At 38.9% G+C, this 18862-nt stretch overlaps 1 protein-coding gene across 2 annotated transcripts in view; it reads left to right on the top strand.

The window, feature by feature from the left end:
• Positions 1 to 18862, top strand: part of CTNND2 (catenin delta 2) — a 483758-nt gene that overhangs the window by 88136 nt on the left and 376760 nt on the right. For both annotated transcript variants that reach the window (XM_038770310.1, XM_038770311.1), the window contains exon 2: positions 4158 to 4291. In XM_038770310.1, the coding sequence (XP_038626238.1) occupies positions 4158 to 4291 (134 nt within the window). The remainder of the gene's footprint in view (positions 1 to 4157; positions 4292 to 18862) is intronic.

Below are 18862 nucleotides of genomic sequence, written 5' to 3' on the forward strand. Positions count from 1 at the left end.
TGAAGATAACTGATGAAAACCAGGAAAAATCTAAATGTGCATTTCTCTGACATTCTGGAGTCAGAGAATGTGTTTGAAAGTAATCAAAATTCAGCCCTCCCCATAGATAATTTATTATGGCAAGTGAAACTAGGCTGGAAATACAGAAGTTGGAACCACTGACTCTTTCTAAGGACCACAACAAGACTGGTCAGTCTAGTAACATTCTAGGAAAGCATCTTTTTCTGCTACTCCCCAGATGGCAGGGGCACATTTTTTAATTTGTTAGGAAATGCCTGTCCTGGTTTATTCCCACGGTGGGACATATTGCTTTTAGATTCATGGTTCATCCTGTGAATTTAGATATGTAGTTCTTGCTACAGGATGACACTTGCAGCCTGTCTGTCAGGAACACCAGGTTGATCACTGAAAAAATAAATATCAAACATCCTGATTCAACATCATTTATCCCATGGGATAGAGTGTGAATGTTCTAGCGTTGTCATACCCTCTTCTTCTTGAACTCTAATTCTTCCATATTGCTTCATCCTTTGGGACAAGCCATTGCAGGAGTCACTCTTTGCATTGTGGTCTGGCTGCTGTGAGACTTTCAAATTGACTGGAAATGTACTTAGTTCCCTAAACTTATGCAACACTTTATTTAAAACTAAGCCACATTAAAATTCAAAATTCATGTCAGAGGAAATGGCTCCCAGCCTTCTTCACTGTGTTCAGAATGCCAGCAGATTTGCAAGCAGGGAGCTGCAATCCTCTCCAAAGTTGGTGCTCCCGAAGTGAAAACTCTTAACATTCAACTCCAGTGACTGAAATTGAGAGGAATGTTAGCTGGAAAGTTCCAGAGAATCAGGAATCCTGTAAGGGCAATTCACTGAATATTATCTCCTCAGTGACTCCCAAGTCTGCCATCTCACCCGGACTCTGTTCCCTATCATTATCCTGCAAGTGTCCCGGTTGCTTTAGAGCAAATTCTTGGTGAGTTTCAGAAGCAAGAGAAGCAGGCATCCTTTCCTTTAGTCTTCAAGAGAGTTCCTTGACTCGCATCATTTTTCAGATTCCATGGGCCCTGGACTCTCTACAATTTGGACTGTCTACCTTGTATGCAAATCCCTTTGTGTATTCATTCATTCAGTCGCATTTATTAAGTGCTTACTGTGTGCAAAGCACTGTAGTAAGCTCTTGGGAGAGTACTTTGTAACAATGGACAGACATATTCCCTGCCAACACGGGTGCAGACAGACATTAATATAACTAAATTATAGATAAATTCCGTGAATTATGATAAATCATCCATGCTTTCATTTTCAGTGTTAACACCATCTAATTTTGCATCTACTGACCTCAGGAAGCCGTAGGATGGTTGTCAAGTGGACTTCGAAATATTTGGGGGCCCAGTGCAGAATTCCAGCTTCAGTGAATCCCTAGGGGAGGTGATGACATGTAGATAGCTGGCTCAGTAATTAATGGTTGAAGCAGTATGGGCTCTCTATTGTGCACATTCTGGTTTTCAATTTGTATTTTATAAAAAAAAAAAAAGAGTTCAATTTTTGCAACCAATAAAGAAGATTTCATGAGTCATAAAATTACTGGCAAAACAAGTAATTATAAGTTATTAGCTGATACTTTACTAATATGCCAATCAGTGGGGCTTTATTACAGTGCTCATTATATTGGCTAAAAATCCAGCCTGAAAATATGGCTATGCTATCTTTAAACTGAAAATTTGAGCAACACTGCTTTAAGGCGTGCACTCGTACACACCTACCTATTTATATGCAAGCATGAATTCAGTCTGTTTTTTACTGAAGAAGTGTATGTCTTTAGTAAAATCAAATAAATAGATCAAGAGTTGTAGTTGTAATAATATTGAAAGAATTTTCAGCTTTCCACAAAATTCTGCCCTGTGAGCCCTGTGAGGGACAGGGACTATTCCATCTGCATATATTGCATCTATGTAAGCACTTAACAATACCAAAATTCTTATGATTGTTATTATTATCCTTATTAAGAAGAATAACAAGAAGAATAAAAAATAAGATAGAGGTCAGATGAGAAAATGTTACTGAAGATATCATTCAAGAAAGAGAGAATGGTAAAAGAAAAGGTTTTTTTTTATGGAATTCAGAGATGGAATCTGAGGATTTCCTTTAGATGAAAAAGGGATAATTACCAATGAACTACTTAGTTATGGTTCTGAGTTTCAAACTCTTACCACAGTAATTCTCACAACATGACTTCATTTGTCATATAATTTTATGATTTAACACATTTGATTGAATTTTATGAAGTAATTGGTTAACAATTTAGTATTTTTTCTTAAATGAGAAAATAGGAGAGAAGCATCAAACTCAGGGAACAATGGTGTTTGTCCAGGGCTAATTAGGACTCCAAGAAGTCCACCAAAAGAAGCAGCGTGGCCTAGGCACTAGAGCATGAGCATATGTGGCAGGAAGAGATGAGTTCATTCATTCAATCGTACTTATTCTAATCCTGACTCCACCATGTGTGATCTTGGGCAAGTCACAACTTCCCTGTGCCTGTTACCTCATCTGTAAAATGGGAATTTAGACTGTGAGCTCTTTGTAGGACAGGGAGTGTGCCCAAACTTGTAAACTTATATGAATCTCAGAGCTTAGTACAGTGTAATAGTAATCATATAGTACTACCCCATAGTAATCACACAGTAATCACTTAACATATGCCTTAAAAAAAAAAAAAGTACTCCACTCCATCCTGCTGCTTCCAGGCAGGGTCATTCTAATTTTGCTTTAGACAAATGGTTATATTTTCTGTTCTTGAAGATTTCTGCATTTTCCTTTTAAAGTCCAGTTCAGAGTGGATTGTGCTTTACTTTAAATGAACTGTTATTCTTCTGATTTTTCTATATAATCTTGGTGAAAATGAACAGGAGCTGAAGAAAGTTGTGGATCAGAAAGTTTGAGAATGTTGGGAAATGTGGTTTGGGAAAGAAGTATAAACATTGGGAAGGTAACCGTAGGGATGGTTAATTTTGGGGGAAGCGGAAGAAAGAAAAATTATTTTGATAAAATTTCCTCTAAAATGTATTTATTTGGCCTATGTTTTATCATGTTTTACCTCTTACCTCTTGGGCAAGTCACTTAACTTCTCTGTGCCCTCTTTTCCTTATCTGTAAAATGGGGAGTGAGACCATGTGGGACAAAGGACTGTGTCCAAACTGATTTGCTTGTATCCATCTGGGTGCTTAGTATGGTGCCTGGTAGATAGCAAGTGCTTAAAAAAATACCACTGACCATCCCTTCATACCCATCATATTGAACCTAAAAAGACCTTTTTATCCCACCCATCCACATTTGTGATGGCTGTTTATATTCACAGTGGTAGAGTTGTGGGTTTTACGTTGGGCCTCTCTGTTTTTAAAGATTCTAACCGGGAGATAGACATCAGTATTCCACTTCATTTATTTTTGTTTTGTTCAGCTGAAGGTGACTGGGGTTTGAAAAGTGCAATTTAGTGTGTAATCACTTCCCATTCTTTACCTGCACCCAGCAGAGAACCTCTTAAATAAACTCATTAGGCAACACAGAGCTTCACTGATGATACCTGTGTGTTTGGTACATTGTGGGCGAACGAGCCACTAACTGCAGCATCACTATTGCTCACCGTCCTTCAAGATACCTCTCTTTTCCTTAATCTTCATTCCCTTGGTTTTCCTGCATCCAGTTACCAGATTCTACTTAGGCGAGGGGAAGGTACCCAGTGCATAAATTTGAAGAGTGTGTAAAACGCTATGGTTTGTGTTGATGCCACTTTTGTCAGTAAGTATGCAGTATTTATCTTGTCAGTAAGCATTGCCAGAAAAATATCAGAAATGATTAAAAAATACACAGCTATAAAATAAGTCGATTCTATTTAAATAAGGAAATAACTTCCAGTCCATTTGGCCCCATTTCTGATCGTACATAGCATAGGATTGTAAATACGATTGATTAATTTACTACTTTAACATGTACGTGAGTTTCATCAATAACCATGCAGTAATGTGACTAGAGCACCATCCCTTACCTAGTGAAATGTTAAATTGGTGGGGGAGGAATTGTATGTTTCTGAAAGTAAATGGTTTCAGTTGACATAATTCCTGATTCAGATATGTCTTTTGTTTGTTTGTTTTTTAACCATAGGAGCTATGCCTGTTCCAGATCAGCCTTCATCTTCAGAAAAGAGTAGTTCCTTGAGCCCCGTGTTGAATGCGTCCAATGGGGATGGCTCTGAAACCGAGACCACCTCTGCCATTCTTGCTTCCGTCAAAGAACAGGTAGGCTAATGCAACCAAGCCCTCACAGGAAAAACATGTGCTCCTTGGTGCCTGCAAAGTTGTACTGGGCATGTAACACAGAGTGTATTTGCTATTGACATCAGAGAAGAAGTTTATTTAATGGCATATTGGGAAAACCGATCACTGCTTTTAGGGGGATGAATGATCTAATGGCTTCAATGTTTCATTTGCTTTCGATGCAGGTATCTGTAGCTCACTCCAGAAGGTGATATTAATAGGGTTTCTAATAGAAGCATACTTTATACTGTTGGCTTCAGCCCCAGCATATGCAGAGCAGTGATGATATCCACACGGAGTAGTAGTCCTGAATGTCAGCTGTAGTCTAGAAGAGTGGCTTGGGCAAGAGCCTGTGGCATCTTGTGGTAAATCTCCTCGATTCCTCATTTAAAAAATAAGATACACTATTTTCCAAGTTTACAAGATTATTTTTCTCTGCTTAATGAAAGTGATAGCTACACTTAATTTCTCAGAAATTAGCTCATTACACTTCGTTGCAAGCTGCTGATTTGCATTATTGTTTCATTATTATTCATAATCGCTTTAAAGCATTCAGTCACCTTGCTCCCTCCTACCTCACCTGGCTACTACTCACTAAAACCCAGCCCGCACACTTCGTTCCTCTAATGCTAACCTTTTCACTGTACCCCGATCTTCTCATCTCTCTGCCGACCTCTCACCCACATTCTGCCTCTGACCTGGAACTCCTTCCCTCTTCATTTCCAATACATGATTACTCTCTCCAACTTGGAAGCCTTATTGAAGTCACATCGCCTCCTTTCAGAGTGGCCCAGCCTTGCTTCCTTTATTTATCCCCCGTCCCCCTCCAAATCCACTGAACTTAGGTACATGTTCCCTTTATTCATCCCCCCTCTAGTATGTAAGCTCATTGTGGGCAGGGAATGTGTCTGTTATATTGTTAAATTGTTCTCTCCCACGCACTTATTACAGTGATCTGCACGTGGTTGGCACTCAATAAATTCGACTGACTGACTGACCATTGTTACTTGTAGGCATATACTTTGTAAATTATCGGCATATACTTTGTAAGTAATTGATGTATACCAAGAATGTCAGATTATCTGATATTTGTCTACAAAAGATAGTATTAGTGACCTAAATGTATTTAGCAGCTCAGTCTTACAAAACCTGGTAACCTTGAATAAGGTCAAATGTGAAGACATTTGTGGTAAATTTATCCTAGTCCCTGTGTGGTCATATGCTAATATTGTGTTGTACTAACATATTCATAAATATTTCTCATCAGGAAATGTTTTGATACAGGTAGGCCAGGAGGTTAGAAAAACAGTGTTAAGAAATTCTTGATTAATTTGGAAGCGGAAAGATAATCAGTTCTTCATTTTTATGAGCATAAAATTCCCTTTATAATAAAAAGACCAGAGACAAACAAATTTGGTGATACTCTGTGACATAATGATACAATGAATTTTAAATGCTGAAAGAGTAAGTTAAAGTAATGACTCATTTTGGTGCCTTTAAATTTGGAATCATTTCTTTAGTAACAGCTGAATCTGTACAGAGTGATATCAAATCCCATTAGGCATCTATGGTTTACTTTAAAAATGAATTATAACATAACACCCAAACTCAGGTTTCGTTTATATACTAGTGTTAATCAAAATGCATTCAAATTTGACGACCTATGTTTCTACACAAGAATTCAAGATTGAGCACCTCATAATAAAGAGAAAACAAAATATGTAGTATGAGCCTACCAGCTGAAATAAACACTTCAGAAAGGGTGAACTAGGAAGGAAATGTGGCCCTGAAGAATTTTAATCTTTTCATATCAGCCTGATTTTGTGAATTTCAGTTTAGGAATGCCTTATTTTAGTAATAGCAATCATAATCTAATGGTTCTGTAATAAAGTAAATTTTTTACAAGAAAAATAACTTTCAGCCTTTTTCTACTACTGACCATGCATGTTTTAAGCACTTGGTATTCATCCCCACCCTCAGCCCTACAGCTGAGGATGTACATATCTATAATGTATTTATTTATATTAATGTCTGTCTCCCCTCTAGACTACTCCGAGGGCAGGGAACATGTCTGACAATTCTGTTGTACTCTCCCAAACGCTTATTAGAGTTCTCTCTACACAGTAAGTGCCCAGTAAATACCACTGATCGATTGGTTTTGGAAAAGAAGGTACAGCTAGAAATTGCTTTGACTAATACCACCATCTTGTCCTACTGGTACAGAGGTCACTTAGTGGCTGTGTCAATTCAGGAGTCCTCTGATATGGCTCCAGGGCATCTAGATTGAACAGACTTCCTGAGACTTCCCCTAAATTGATGATAATCTTACAAGTCACCCAGCACTATTCTGATCACCTGAGGGTGACCCAGAAATGGAACAGAATACGCAGAATACACTCTGCTCTCCTGTACCATGAGGGTCATGTTCTTGCAGACTCTTCTGTCGAGGTAAATGCCCGCTATCACTTAATATTTCCATGCTCCCAAGCATGTCCACACAAAAGTCTTTTTTTTGAAATTGCAGTATGTAGTCATCAGTATATCATGGCAGTAATGGATAAACATTCTCCAGTTTCCTGGCAGTACTCTAGTCAAAAGGTTTTAGTGAAACATGTAGGATGGCCAAATTGAATATTTTGGAGATTGTTAAGGGTGATTGATCCTTGTTTGGTTCCCCGGGGTATTCTTGGTAGTCCTTAAATTTCCAGACTTCCTTAAGTGTCATGGGTGCCTGTTGGTGGTAGTCTAGAAGTGCAGCTCGTGTTAATGGAAAGGTGTATGTTTGAAGGCAGGAAAATAGGGCTTACCCCCTGCTTCTGAGTATGAATTGGGTCACTTAGAGGAATGACTCATAGCAACTGTTTTAAAAACACAGTAAAACACAGTCTGGAACAATGTAGTCAAGTGGTTGATTGATCGGAGAGCATGGCCGCTGGCAGCCCTTTTCACCTGTGGAAATCAGGAAAGGAGCTGTTCCTCTTGAGCACAAGCTTTGGGAAGCCTGGAATACTAAGAAGAGAATTCAGAAATAGGCATAAAACTACAAACAGCCAGCAACAACGCAGCAAATAATTTGTACATGTGCAGGTAGTTTGGAATTGACTTTTGGCCATGTATACTTCTCTGCCATACCCACACATATGGAAGGATGGGAGGGGCAATGCACGGGAACCCCTTTAGAGATTTTTAGACATTTAGATCTTTAACTTGGTGGGAAACCTTATGCTCAGAGTCAGCATTTTTTTTCCAAGAGTTTAAAGTAACACCGATGGTTATGATTCTTTTTTCTCTTTGTCTATTTGTGAACTTTTACCTGTGAAAGTTTGAGTATCAGAGGGAATATAACCTTGAATTTCTTTAGGCTTATTGTAATACCATAACTGGATGTGCATGAATCAACAAAGATGGTTTGATATGTGATAGAGTATTGATGCTTTGTAAGCTATTTTTTCTATGTGAAGCAGATACTTATGGACATAATCATATTTTGCATTTCCCTGTCAAAATCAGGCTCTTGTAAGGACCTGGGCCACAGTATAACTGGGGAAATATGATTTCATGACCAAGACCACAACCAGATCATACCAAAGTGCTCAGCTCCTCTCTTAAACATAGTCTTCCTGAAAGAACTGTGGTTGGTTGGATTTCCTTACCATTGACAGATCAGACCTTCAATTACTGGAAGAGCATATGCAGAATGTTCTCCACCACAAAGCATGAACTATCTATATGCTGAAGCATTAGTGCCCACACTTTAAACCCTAAATTCAATATTTCAGGTACCACAAATCAAATCCACCTAGAGCTTATCAATTGCCTTCACTACTGCAAATTGTTTAGCAGCCATTAATTTCTTCAGCTTTTTCGAAATTTAAGCCAATGCGAATTGGCAGGAAGTAAAGAAGGCAGCCTTGGTAAATTTAAGAACATGCATGGAAACATGCCCAGATGCGCTTTGACATTGCCTACAAGGTAGGAATCGAGAGCGATAATGAAAGGTGTTCCATAGGCAGTGGCTGTTATCTTGGTAAAGCATTTTAATAATCTCATACAACCAGTCATTCCATAATGCAGGAATTATGTCCTAGAAGAACCTCATATTACGGGAAAATCACATCATTGTAGCCATGAATTCAGTGAGAAGGAGTGAGTTAGGGGTAGATGGCTTAAAGATAGTATGACTACTGTCATTTTTCAATACAAATTGTTATATTATTGTATTTTCTACTTCAAGCAGAGAGTTTTACCTCTCATGGGTAACTGTTTGATGTATTAGTGTAAAGCTGCACAAACATAAAAAAGCACAATGTACTGACCAGTCACCAAGCACATCTTGGCCAATACCACCATGTGTGGTTGCACAACCATTTCTTCCTAAATTAAATCATCATCATCAACAATTGTATTCATTGAGCGCTTACTGTGTGCAGAGCACTGTACTAAGTGCTTGGGAAGTACAAGTTGGCAACATATAGAGACAGTCCCTACCCAACAGTGGGCTCACAGTCTAAATCTAGCATCTTGACATGTTATCCTAGAACATAATCATGTTTTGGGGAGGAACACAACAGAATTTTTCCAGTCCCTCAGTGGTATTTATTGAGCACTTACTGTGTGTTGAGCACTGCACTAGGCACTTGGGAGAATTCAATACTCCATGTTATACTCAAATTGAGTAATGAAGACATGTTATAGCAAAAATAACTGCACTGTGAAAAACACATTCATTTTTATTTTATTTTACTTTTTTATGGTATTTAAGTGCTCATTGTGTGCCAGACAGTGTACTAAGCATTGGGCAGATAAAAGGTAATCAAGTTGAACATAATCCCTGTCCTACATGGGGCTCAGAGTCTTAATCCCCATTTTACAGGCAAGGTACCTGAGGCACAAAGAAGTGAACTGACTTGTGCAAGGTCACACAGCAGACAAGTAGCAGAGTTGGGATTAGAACCAAGGTTCTTCTGACTCTGAGGCCTGTGCTCTGTCCCCTAGGCCACACTGCTTTTATTAACTGAAAAAGTCAAATTTGTGAAGGTTTCTGTTTCCTCTTTGGGACAGTCATTTCTCAGGCAAGTGTTCTCCATACTTATTGCAGATGAGTGACAGTTTTATAGCTCTGGAGAGTTTGAAACTATAAAGGAAATGGCTGTTGTTTTCTACCCTCTCTACTCTTTTTATCTGATGTTACCAATAGATTCTTGTGGCTTCTCATCTCAACCTGAGTTATAGAGGTTTTTCTTAGCCAGAATTAAGCAGGGAATGTATGCAGCAGGTAGGCAAGAGCCGTCCTTCCTTAGCCTACTTTGCTCATTCCTTGGGCTTTATAGTATACATGAAAGATGAATGAGCAGACACAGGGTTAACCCAGGTTAACAAATAAGTTGAGTACCTCCAGTCACTTGCGTAGTAGAGAGGGGAAGACTATACAAGTGGATAAATGCCTATCTGAATGGATGTTTTAACAATACAGTTAAGTATTGGATAGACTCATAGTAACTAACTACAAAGATGCTTCCTTACTGAAAAGGACTGATTGTCTGTGCCCACAGAGAAAAAATACTTGGGTCCACTTCTTATGGCCTTGTCATTTGTAGTTCACTTTCCATGCTCTTATATCAGATCAAAATCTTGATTTGGTTATAAAAGACCCATCTTGGACCCAATTTTCTGAGCTCTGCTGCTTTTCTTTTCCGAACCCAAGAGGAAGGCATTGATGATGCAAACGACAACAGCCATGTTCAGTGCTGGAAAGATAATTGCTGTTGCTCAGCTAAACCAGTCAGGATGCTTGAGTGATGTCAACCTTGTCTTGAGGATAGTAATAAACTTTTTTGGGGAAAAAAAATCTCATGAACTCTTTTCCACAGGGATTTCTGTTGAGTAATTACATTTTTCTTCATAGCCTTTGTCCATCATGGCTCTGGCTAATGCAAGGCATCATTTCTTAACGTTTTTAGGAAGAAAGAAATTTACAGAGGTTTGAGACAATAAATTTTGTTCTGAAAAGGTCCTCCAGACACGAACAGATTATCTTCAAAGGGATGCGACTTTTGCGCCTTATATTTTTCAATACTTTCCTTTGTGAAATCAATCAGTGGTATTTAGTGAGCACTTACTGTGTCCAGAGTAGTATTTAATGAGCACTTACTGTGTCCAGAGTACTGTACTGAGCACTTGGGAGAGCACAATACAACAGAGTTAACAGAGACGTTCCTTTGTCCACAGTGAGCTTAAATTCGGAATAGGGAGATACGTATTAATATGAATACGTTACATTACGTATATGTACAAAAGTGCTGTGGGAATTAGGGTGGAGAGAATATCAAGTGCTTAAAGAGTATAGATCCAAATACATAGTTGAGGCAGAAGGGAAAAGGTGCAGTAGAATTAGTGAATATGGTCTCTGCCCTGAAAGAAAATGCAGTCTGGCAGATACTAAAGTAAATTATAGATGGGATAAAATAAATACCTACATAAGATGTGTGCAGAAGTGCCGCCGGTGATTCTGGCTACTTAGATTCTTAAGTGGCACGGAACTGCTGAAGTGGCACTTGGGGGCCACTCACAGTAGGAGATTCAAAATTAATTGGGAAAATCTAGGAAATGGCACTTCAGAAGGACTTTTAAGATAGGGAAACTTTGGTGTGCTGGATGTTGGGGGGGATGGAGGGAAGCTCCAGGCAGTGGGGAGGCCAAGCAGAAGAGGCTGGAAGCAGGAGGGATCAGAGCACAGTGAGTACGTTAATTTGAGAGGATCCTAGCGGGTGAACTGGGTGTAGCCATGTTCTGATCCTGAAGCTCTCTCAGCTCATGTGACCAGTGCCAGATGAAGCTAGATGAAGGTTCTCTTTTGGGGGTCATCGTATTGTCTGTTCTTAGGAACAGTCTGCAGCATGTTGTAAATATTCATGATTTACTTCAGTTATCGTTGCTTACTCCTTATGTAGATTACTTTTTACCTCCTTATGTTCATCTTCCGTTTAAGGCTGTTTTGCATTTTTCTACTGTCGTTGACATCATTTTCCAGCCATTTGGCACCCTTATGACACTACATTTGGTTCTGAAGAAGACCTAGTTATATAGTCATTTTCTATCATGCATTTCCCTACGTTTAATAATAATAATAATTTTGGTATTTGTTAAGCACTTACTATGTGCAAAGCACTGTTCTAAGCGCTGTGGAGGATACAGGGTGATCAGGTTGTCCCATGTGGGGCTCACAATCTTAACCCACACTTTACAGATGAGGTAACTGAGCACAGAGAAGTTAAGTGACTTGCCCAAAGTCACAAAGCTGATAAACAAATCATAATGGTACTCAAGTGCTTACTTTGTGCCAAGCACTATTCTGAGCCCTGGTAATGACACAAGTTAATCAGGTTGGACACAGTTCCTGTCCCACATGGGCTCATACTCTTATCCCCATCTTACAGATGAAGTAACTGAGGCACAGAAGTTAAGTGACTTGTCCAAGGTCACACAGCAGAGATGTGACAGAGCCGGTATTAGAACCCAGGTCCTTCTAACTACCAGGCCCATGCTCTATCCACTGAGTTATGCTACTTCCATTGTGGTGTTATAACCCTTCTTTCATTGTGTGCCTTACTGGCACACATAGTAGCTACCCTTATTTTTCCTTTGAGTTTGGAATTTCTATAATGTTTTAGTTTCAATGTCTAGAATAGTATTTTTCCTTTTAGTTCAGAACACCACATCTTCAGGAGATGCTATGAGGACAATTTTACTTACAAACTAGTCTAGTTATGTTCTAAGAATTGTAACAAGAAAAATCATAAGCATACAACTAAATAGAGGTAAAATTTCATATTGTGAAGCATCACATCACAACACATCAATCAGAGGTATTTAATGAACACGTACAGTTTACTGAACTCTGCCCTGCACTGTGGAAATTGACATGAGTTATCAAAAATTGTATTCCAAATTGCCTGCCTCATAGAAAAAAACCCACTGCAATTAATTATAAGCAGCTCCACCTTTCTCCTTATTGCCTAGAATGAAAAGATGTCTATTTTAAGGAACCATGTTAGCTTCTATTGCTCCTGGTATTGTTTACTAAGATCCAGTCAAGCTAAACCACATCTGTTTGTTTGAATTTGTATGGAATAGTCTATCCCAGAATATCTTTCTGCTGTGCTTTCAACCTTTCTTTTTCCAATGAGAATTTAACCTTTTGTAAAATTGTTTTATTCTGATGAATATATCCATTATTCCAACCTGGATTGAAAGGTCGGAAGGAACACTGAAGAGTATGCTAGTCTATCTTCCCCACCTCAACCTTACCCTTTGAAGCAAGTGAACCTTTAGACCTTTCATTTTAGAAAGGAGTTTATTTCATTTTTAAAGACATCCCAGAGATTTATCTCAGGAATGCAGTTTGGCCTAGTGGAAAGAAAGCAGGTTGCAGGACAGAGGTTCTGATAACGGCTCTGCCGTTTGCCTGCTGTATGGTCTTGGGCAAGTCATTTAACTTCTCTTTGCCTCAGGTTTTTCCAACTGTAGTGGGGATTCAGTACATGTTCTCCCTCCTGATTAGATTGTTACCTCCATGTCAGAAAGGAGCTGCATCCAGTCTGATTACATAGATAATACCCCATTGCTTAGAAGAGTGTTTTTCTTTATGATAACTAAGTTCTTACTATGTGACAAGCACTATACTAAGCACTAGAGTAGATAAAAGGTTGGACATACTCTATGACCCACGAGGCTCACATCTTAATTCCCATTTTACAGGTAATGAGGCACAGAGAAGTGAAGTAACGTTTTAAGAATACACACCAGACAAGTGGTGAAGTCAGGATTAGAACCCATGTCCTCTGATTCCTAAGTCCCATGCTCCACCAGTTTCCTTCCCATTGCTTTGCATATAGTAATAACTTAACAAATACCACAATTATTATCTTTATTATTTTCAATATGGAGAGATCACATCTGGCCTATACTCCTTATGGAATGGGTATAACTATACTGACCATATTATTTACTATAACTGTAATATTAGTGGTATTTGTTAAGCACTTACTACATGGTAAGCACTGTTGTTTGTTTTAACCTAGATGTTGAAGGCATGCCTCAGTGTTCTTGCATATTGATTTTTAATTTGTTTCAAGAACTTGAACTGTATTATAGACTATTGCTTAAGTCCAAACTGAATCTCATGTTGAGACCAAACTTCCATACCATTCTTTTCACTTGTAGAGAAGAGGAGAGTGGTTGAGGGAATTTGTTGGAAGAAAAGTGAGGGGGAATAATAAGGGATTAATATGTCCCAGCATGCTGGGACAAAAAGACTCCAGATAGAGAATCCTATGTGAGTAATGGAACCTAAACTGAGTGTAAAATGTGTATTTTCCAGCCTGGATGTGATTGTTGAAGCATTTAAATTGAGCAAGAGTTGCTGCTCACTTGGTGTAAGCCAGGGTGACCTATTTTGTTAGAAAAATTTCAATTCTGGCCTATCAAATTTAGGGCTCTTCTGGCTTAACTGGGAAATATGGTCATACTCAATTTGGTTCAAATCCATTTTCTACAGTCCAGAAATGGCAGGGAAATTCCCCTTTGGAACCTTTATAAGGCTGCCTAGCCAGTCTTGGACATGATTAGGATGTGTAGAATTCTGTTCTAAGTGGGATGTGTTAGGGCCAGAAATGAACAGAGGAGGGGTGGGGGAATAGTGAAGGAAAAGAGGAGAGAATGGGGATAGAAGAGAGGATAAAGTGTAGTGAAAATAGGAATGAGTTTTTACCCTCTGCTACCACAGTGCCTCAATCCTTGCTTGCTGGTACTCCCACTAGGCATGTGACATCAACTATAGTTCCAGTCCAGAATGGGCCAGATGTCCAGGGTTGCTGCCACTTGGGTAACAGTGGCAAAGGACAGTAGCCCTTCCTTAATAAAGCAGGATTTGTGCTATAGATTCTTGCTCATTGCTGGGCCACCTGCCAGATGCTTGGCTTCTCCCAGAGGCCCTGTGGGATTCTGGGCTGAGTTGGCCACCCCCAGCCTGCCATCAGAGGGCAAAAACTGTAACCACCATATTTTCCCAGCTTCCAGGCCCAATCGGATTATGAGGCAGGACCAGATAGCTACAGTTGCCCCTTCCTGCCCATGAAACATAGTTCAAATTTGAGAACGTGTTCTTTAATATGGACTATGTACTAGTGAACGCAAACCATTAGTTCCCAAACTGTCTTTTACTTCTGTGTGTAAATGAACGAGAGGATTTTCACTCATTAAAATTCTGATGGTATTAAGAAGAATTAAAATCATTAACTGGATTTGTCGATTCAAATGCCAGCTGTGACAAAGAGGTGGTTTCTAATAAAGAAGACCCGAGGACCCTGTTGTTCACAGGAATCCTTGTTATCTGAAGGTAGACTTTTGTTTTTGGTTAAATATAATAGTGGAAAATGTGGCTAGAGTAAGAAGTGATGGAAACTTACATTCCCTTCACCTTTTAAAGATGATGCCAAAAGCATCTGCTTTTATCTAGCACTTTCCTTTTCTGAAAGCATTCACAGGCAAAAAAGGATCAACCTAGCAGACGATTCAGTGACCCAGATGTGAGTCACACCTCAGTGTTCTCCCATATTGATTTTTAATTTGTTTCAAGAAGATGAACTTTATTTTAGACTATTGATAAGGTCCAAACTGAATCTCATTTAATTCTTTGGAAAGTACAGACAAAATGAATCTGATTTTCCCTTTCTTTTAGGAGCAGCAAGAGTAGTAGTCTTTCTGCAGGAGAGGGAGAATGTTTTCCTCTGAGTGCGGGCACGGGAAATGGTCCTTATTGGTCCAGAGGACTTGTGGCTGGGACCAGATGGAGGACTGAGTTGCTTAAATAATGATAAACTCTTCAGCCTTCCTTTTAATAGGGTGTACCTATTTTGGGGTCAGTTTGCTGGCCCCTGTCCAAATCTATCAGTGCCTTTAGGTAGCCAGCCGATTCTCCCTAGGCTTCCAGAGACATCAGTCATCCTTTGGGCAAACTGGTCTTTTGTCCAAGGTCCAAAGCTCTCAGGAGGTTCATTTAACATCTCAGCAGGCCTCTCTTTCTTGTGTTTAATTTCTCTCTGCTTCTGTTTCTATTCTTCGCAGTTCTGCGAGGTTAGGATGAGAAGAGTTCACCTGAAAGCTCGAGGTGTGGGTATGCTGCAGCTAGGAGCAACTTTAGGCCCAGAAAACTTTGGTTTCCTCTAACAGCTCACCAGAGCCTTAAACTGTCCTCGCAGCAGGGGGAAGAACAGAATCGGGGAAAGGTCAGAAGGTCATTTTCTCCCTGGAAAATGGCACCGTATATTCCGGAGTCAGAGAGATTAGTCTGAAAGGAGCAAGATAGGGGGCAATAGGAGAATGTAGGAAGTTATTTTTTAAAATCAAATCGGCTTGATTTACTTTTTTTAATTACACATAATTTTTTTAACCTTATCCTTTAATGAACAACTTTAGAGAAGGCGGGATTTGGGCAGTTCAGTTTATGATTTTCTTATATAAGTGTGGATTAGCTTTCTCACATAAGAGTGATGGGAAAAATTACCAAGTTTTGTAGAAAGTGAAGCCAAGCAAAATCACAAAACCATAGGGAATTTGTTGTTGCAGGAGGTTAATGTGATATCAATATGTCAATAGTATCAAGAAAGATTTAAACACACTCCTGGGCACAGCCCCCAAAACACTGGCCTCAGACTATCCAAAGCCCTTGCTATCCAGATTCCATTCAATTGTTAATTTGCGTGGTAGAAAACTCTCATTGTTCATTCTCTCATGTAAACCAGGGATCCAGGGATGGGGAGATCAAGATGGGAAGAGGGTAGAGGTTGGTTTGGGGAGTGAACAGAGAACCAGCAGTGCTAGGGTTTGGGGAGAGGGCACTCAAACCCTGTTCCTTTCCCCTAAATCCTGGGGGTATCCCAAAATGTAGTCTCTCCATCCATTGGGCAGCCAGGCTCTGCAACCTTAGGGTCTGGGTCCTAGTGGTACAAGCACCAGAACTACTGGACTTGGCAGTGACTGAGGAAAGGAAAGAGGATTCTGTTTCCCTCCCCAGGCCTTGGCACCCTCAGACCCCATAGTTTCCTCCACACCCTTGAATATTCTGCAGAGAGTGGGGTTTGAGGCAACAGAAACATGCGGATAACGTAAATAACACTGTTCCAATCACCTGAACAGAAAACATGAAAAGCATGTTGAGAAGCAGCGTGGCTCAGGGGAAAGAGCCCGGGCTTGGTAGTCAGAGGTCATGGGTTCTAATCCCAGCTCCTCCTCTTGTCAGCTGTGTGACTTTGGGCAAGTCACTTAACTTCTCTGGGCCTCAGTTCCCTCGTCTGTAAAAGGGGGATTAAGACTGTGAGCCCCACGTGGGACAACCTAATTACCTTCCATCTACCCCAGCGCTTAGAACAGTGCTTGACAAATAGCGCTTAACAAGTACCAAGATCATTATTATTATTATGAAAAACCTGAGTGATTCTCTTAGTGGAAGGAGCATTTCGTTCTGATTAAAGTAGAAATGCAGTTGAAGAATTACTGTATTTATGAGTATCCAAACCAATTAGCTATTGTTTCACTTAACTTTGAAGATGGCTCATACTGAGAGTGTGGTATTTGTAATCTTGGAGGGTTCTAGATGAATTTTCATTAGGCACCCATTGAACAAATCCATGAAATGTATAATAGAACAATGTAATTTCTGGTAATAAGACCATTCACTTGAAAATCATATTCGTGAATATCAAATACAATATTTTCAACATGGAAATGTTCCTTTTAGTTTCTGAGTATTCTGAATATGAATTTCTCAGGGATATGAGATAACAGCTTGAAGACTGGTTATTGAATTATAAACAAGTACCACAAAATCTTAATATTTCTAAGGGCAAAGAATGCCATACTTTTTCAGTGCCTGCTTCCTAGATAATGCCAGCAAGATCATTCTACAAGCAAGTGTATGACATTAAATTGAAATAAATTTTAATAGGTTGATATTAAGGAACAGGACAAGATGTATAAAACTGGTTAACATATACAGTATAGTAAAAATGTTTAATTTCCCTAGATAGTGTGCATGCTCTTGTTGCTTTACTACAAATGGAAATATTCAAGTACGCTACTTGTCATCATCCTTGTATTTTTACAATAATTTCCTCGGTCATTTTTTTTTTAGCAGAGATATGAAGTAGTGATGAAGAAGAAAACCAAAACCTATTGGTGTCTCAAGTGCAGAAGCTCAGAATACTGGGTGGGATTATTTTTAACTAACAGTTTAGCAAGTGCCATTAATAACAAGTGCATTTATGTTCTCGTTTGCCAAGCACTGTGCTATGTATATAGATCTGTAACTTTATTTATATTGATGTTTGTTTATTTGTATTGATGTCTGTCTCCCCTGAACTGTGAGCTCATTGTGAGCATGGATTGTCTCTACTGCTGTTTGTACTTTCCCAAACACTTAGTTCAGTGCTCTGTACACAGTAAGCGCTCAATAATTACAACTGAATGAATGAATGTCTAAGAACTGGGATAGAAACAGGATAATCAGGTCAATACAGTCCCTGTGTGCCCTATGCCCAAATTAAAGGAGTAAATTGAGTCAGAGAGAAGTAAAGTGATTTTCCCGAGTCTTTTAACAGACTGAGAGGTCATTTTAATAAATCTCCTTTCTCTGTCCAGGGCCAAATCATCTCAGGTTGACAAGGATATGTCTAGTTATTAAGTTATCCATGGAAGAAGATTCCACAGTTCACTTAAGAGAATCTGGTCATGTTCTATGGTATAATGTCCCTGCATTAAAGATCATTAATAGGTCACCCTTTACACATTCTATGCTCCATTTTAAGTCATCCCACTTTTTTATGTCCTTTCTGTAAATCCTATTTTCAAAGTCTTAATCCTCCTTATGGCAAACATCTGAATACTCTTTCAGTTCACCTCAGCAATACAAGTATTTCAAATAAGGAAGATTCAGAAATATTTTCTAGTCATTTCGTTGTATTTCTTTTCTAGTAATTTTTTCCATTTCATCCTTGACTATGTATAACGATCTGTATAAATTTACTGATAACTGCTAGTCTATGTGTAAATATATACCACCTGTGGGAATGTTGAATTTTCAGAGTGTGAGTAGGTATTTAAATCCCATCTTTCTTTTCTTCCCTTCCAAAAAATCTCTCTCATAAGCTTTCTGTGACTCGGGCCCTTATCTAAAATTTAAGAATTTGTTTAATTTAAGAATATTTTCCTATATAATCTGTCACTTTTTGGTATCATCCCAAATTTATTTTTTAAGAAAATAGCAATTTTATTCCTTGAATTTTCTCAGTACAACTGCTTTTTAAGTTTTTTTTCCAAAATTACCGTTCTAAAAAGTTTTAAGACTATCTTTTGCAGTTTGATAACTAGCGGTGTTCATTACAGTCTGGTAATTAAAATTTTACCTCAACATTAAGTGGAATTATTGGTTTTATTGTTGGATAAGTTTATCAAAATCTTTCACTTTGGGATTGAAATAGAAATCATGATGTTGTTGAC

Source organism: Tachyglossus aculeatus, chromosome X3 (genome assembly GCF_015852505.1).
Source record: "Tachyglossus aculeatus isolate mTacAcu1 chromosome X3, mTacAcu1.pri, whole genome shotgun sequence".
NCBI classification, from domain to species: domain Eukaryota; kingdom Metazoa; phylum Chordata; class Mammalia; order Monotremata; family Tachyglossidae; genus Tachyglossus; species Tachyglossus aculeatus.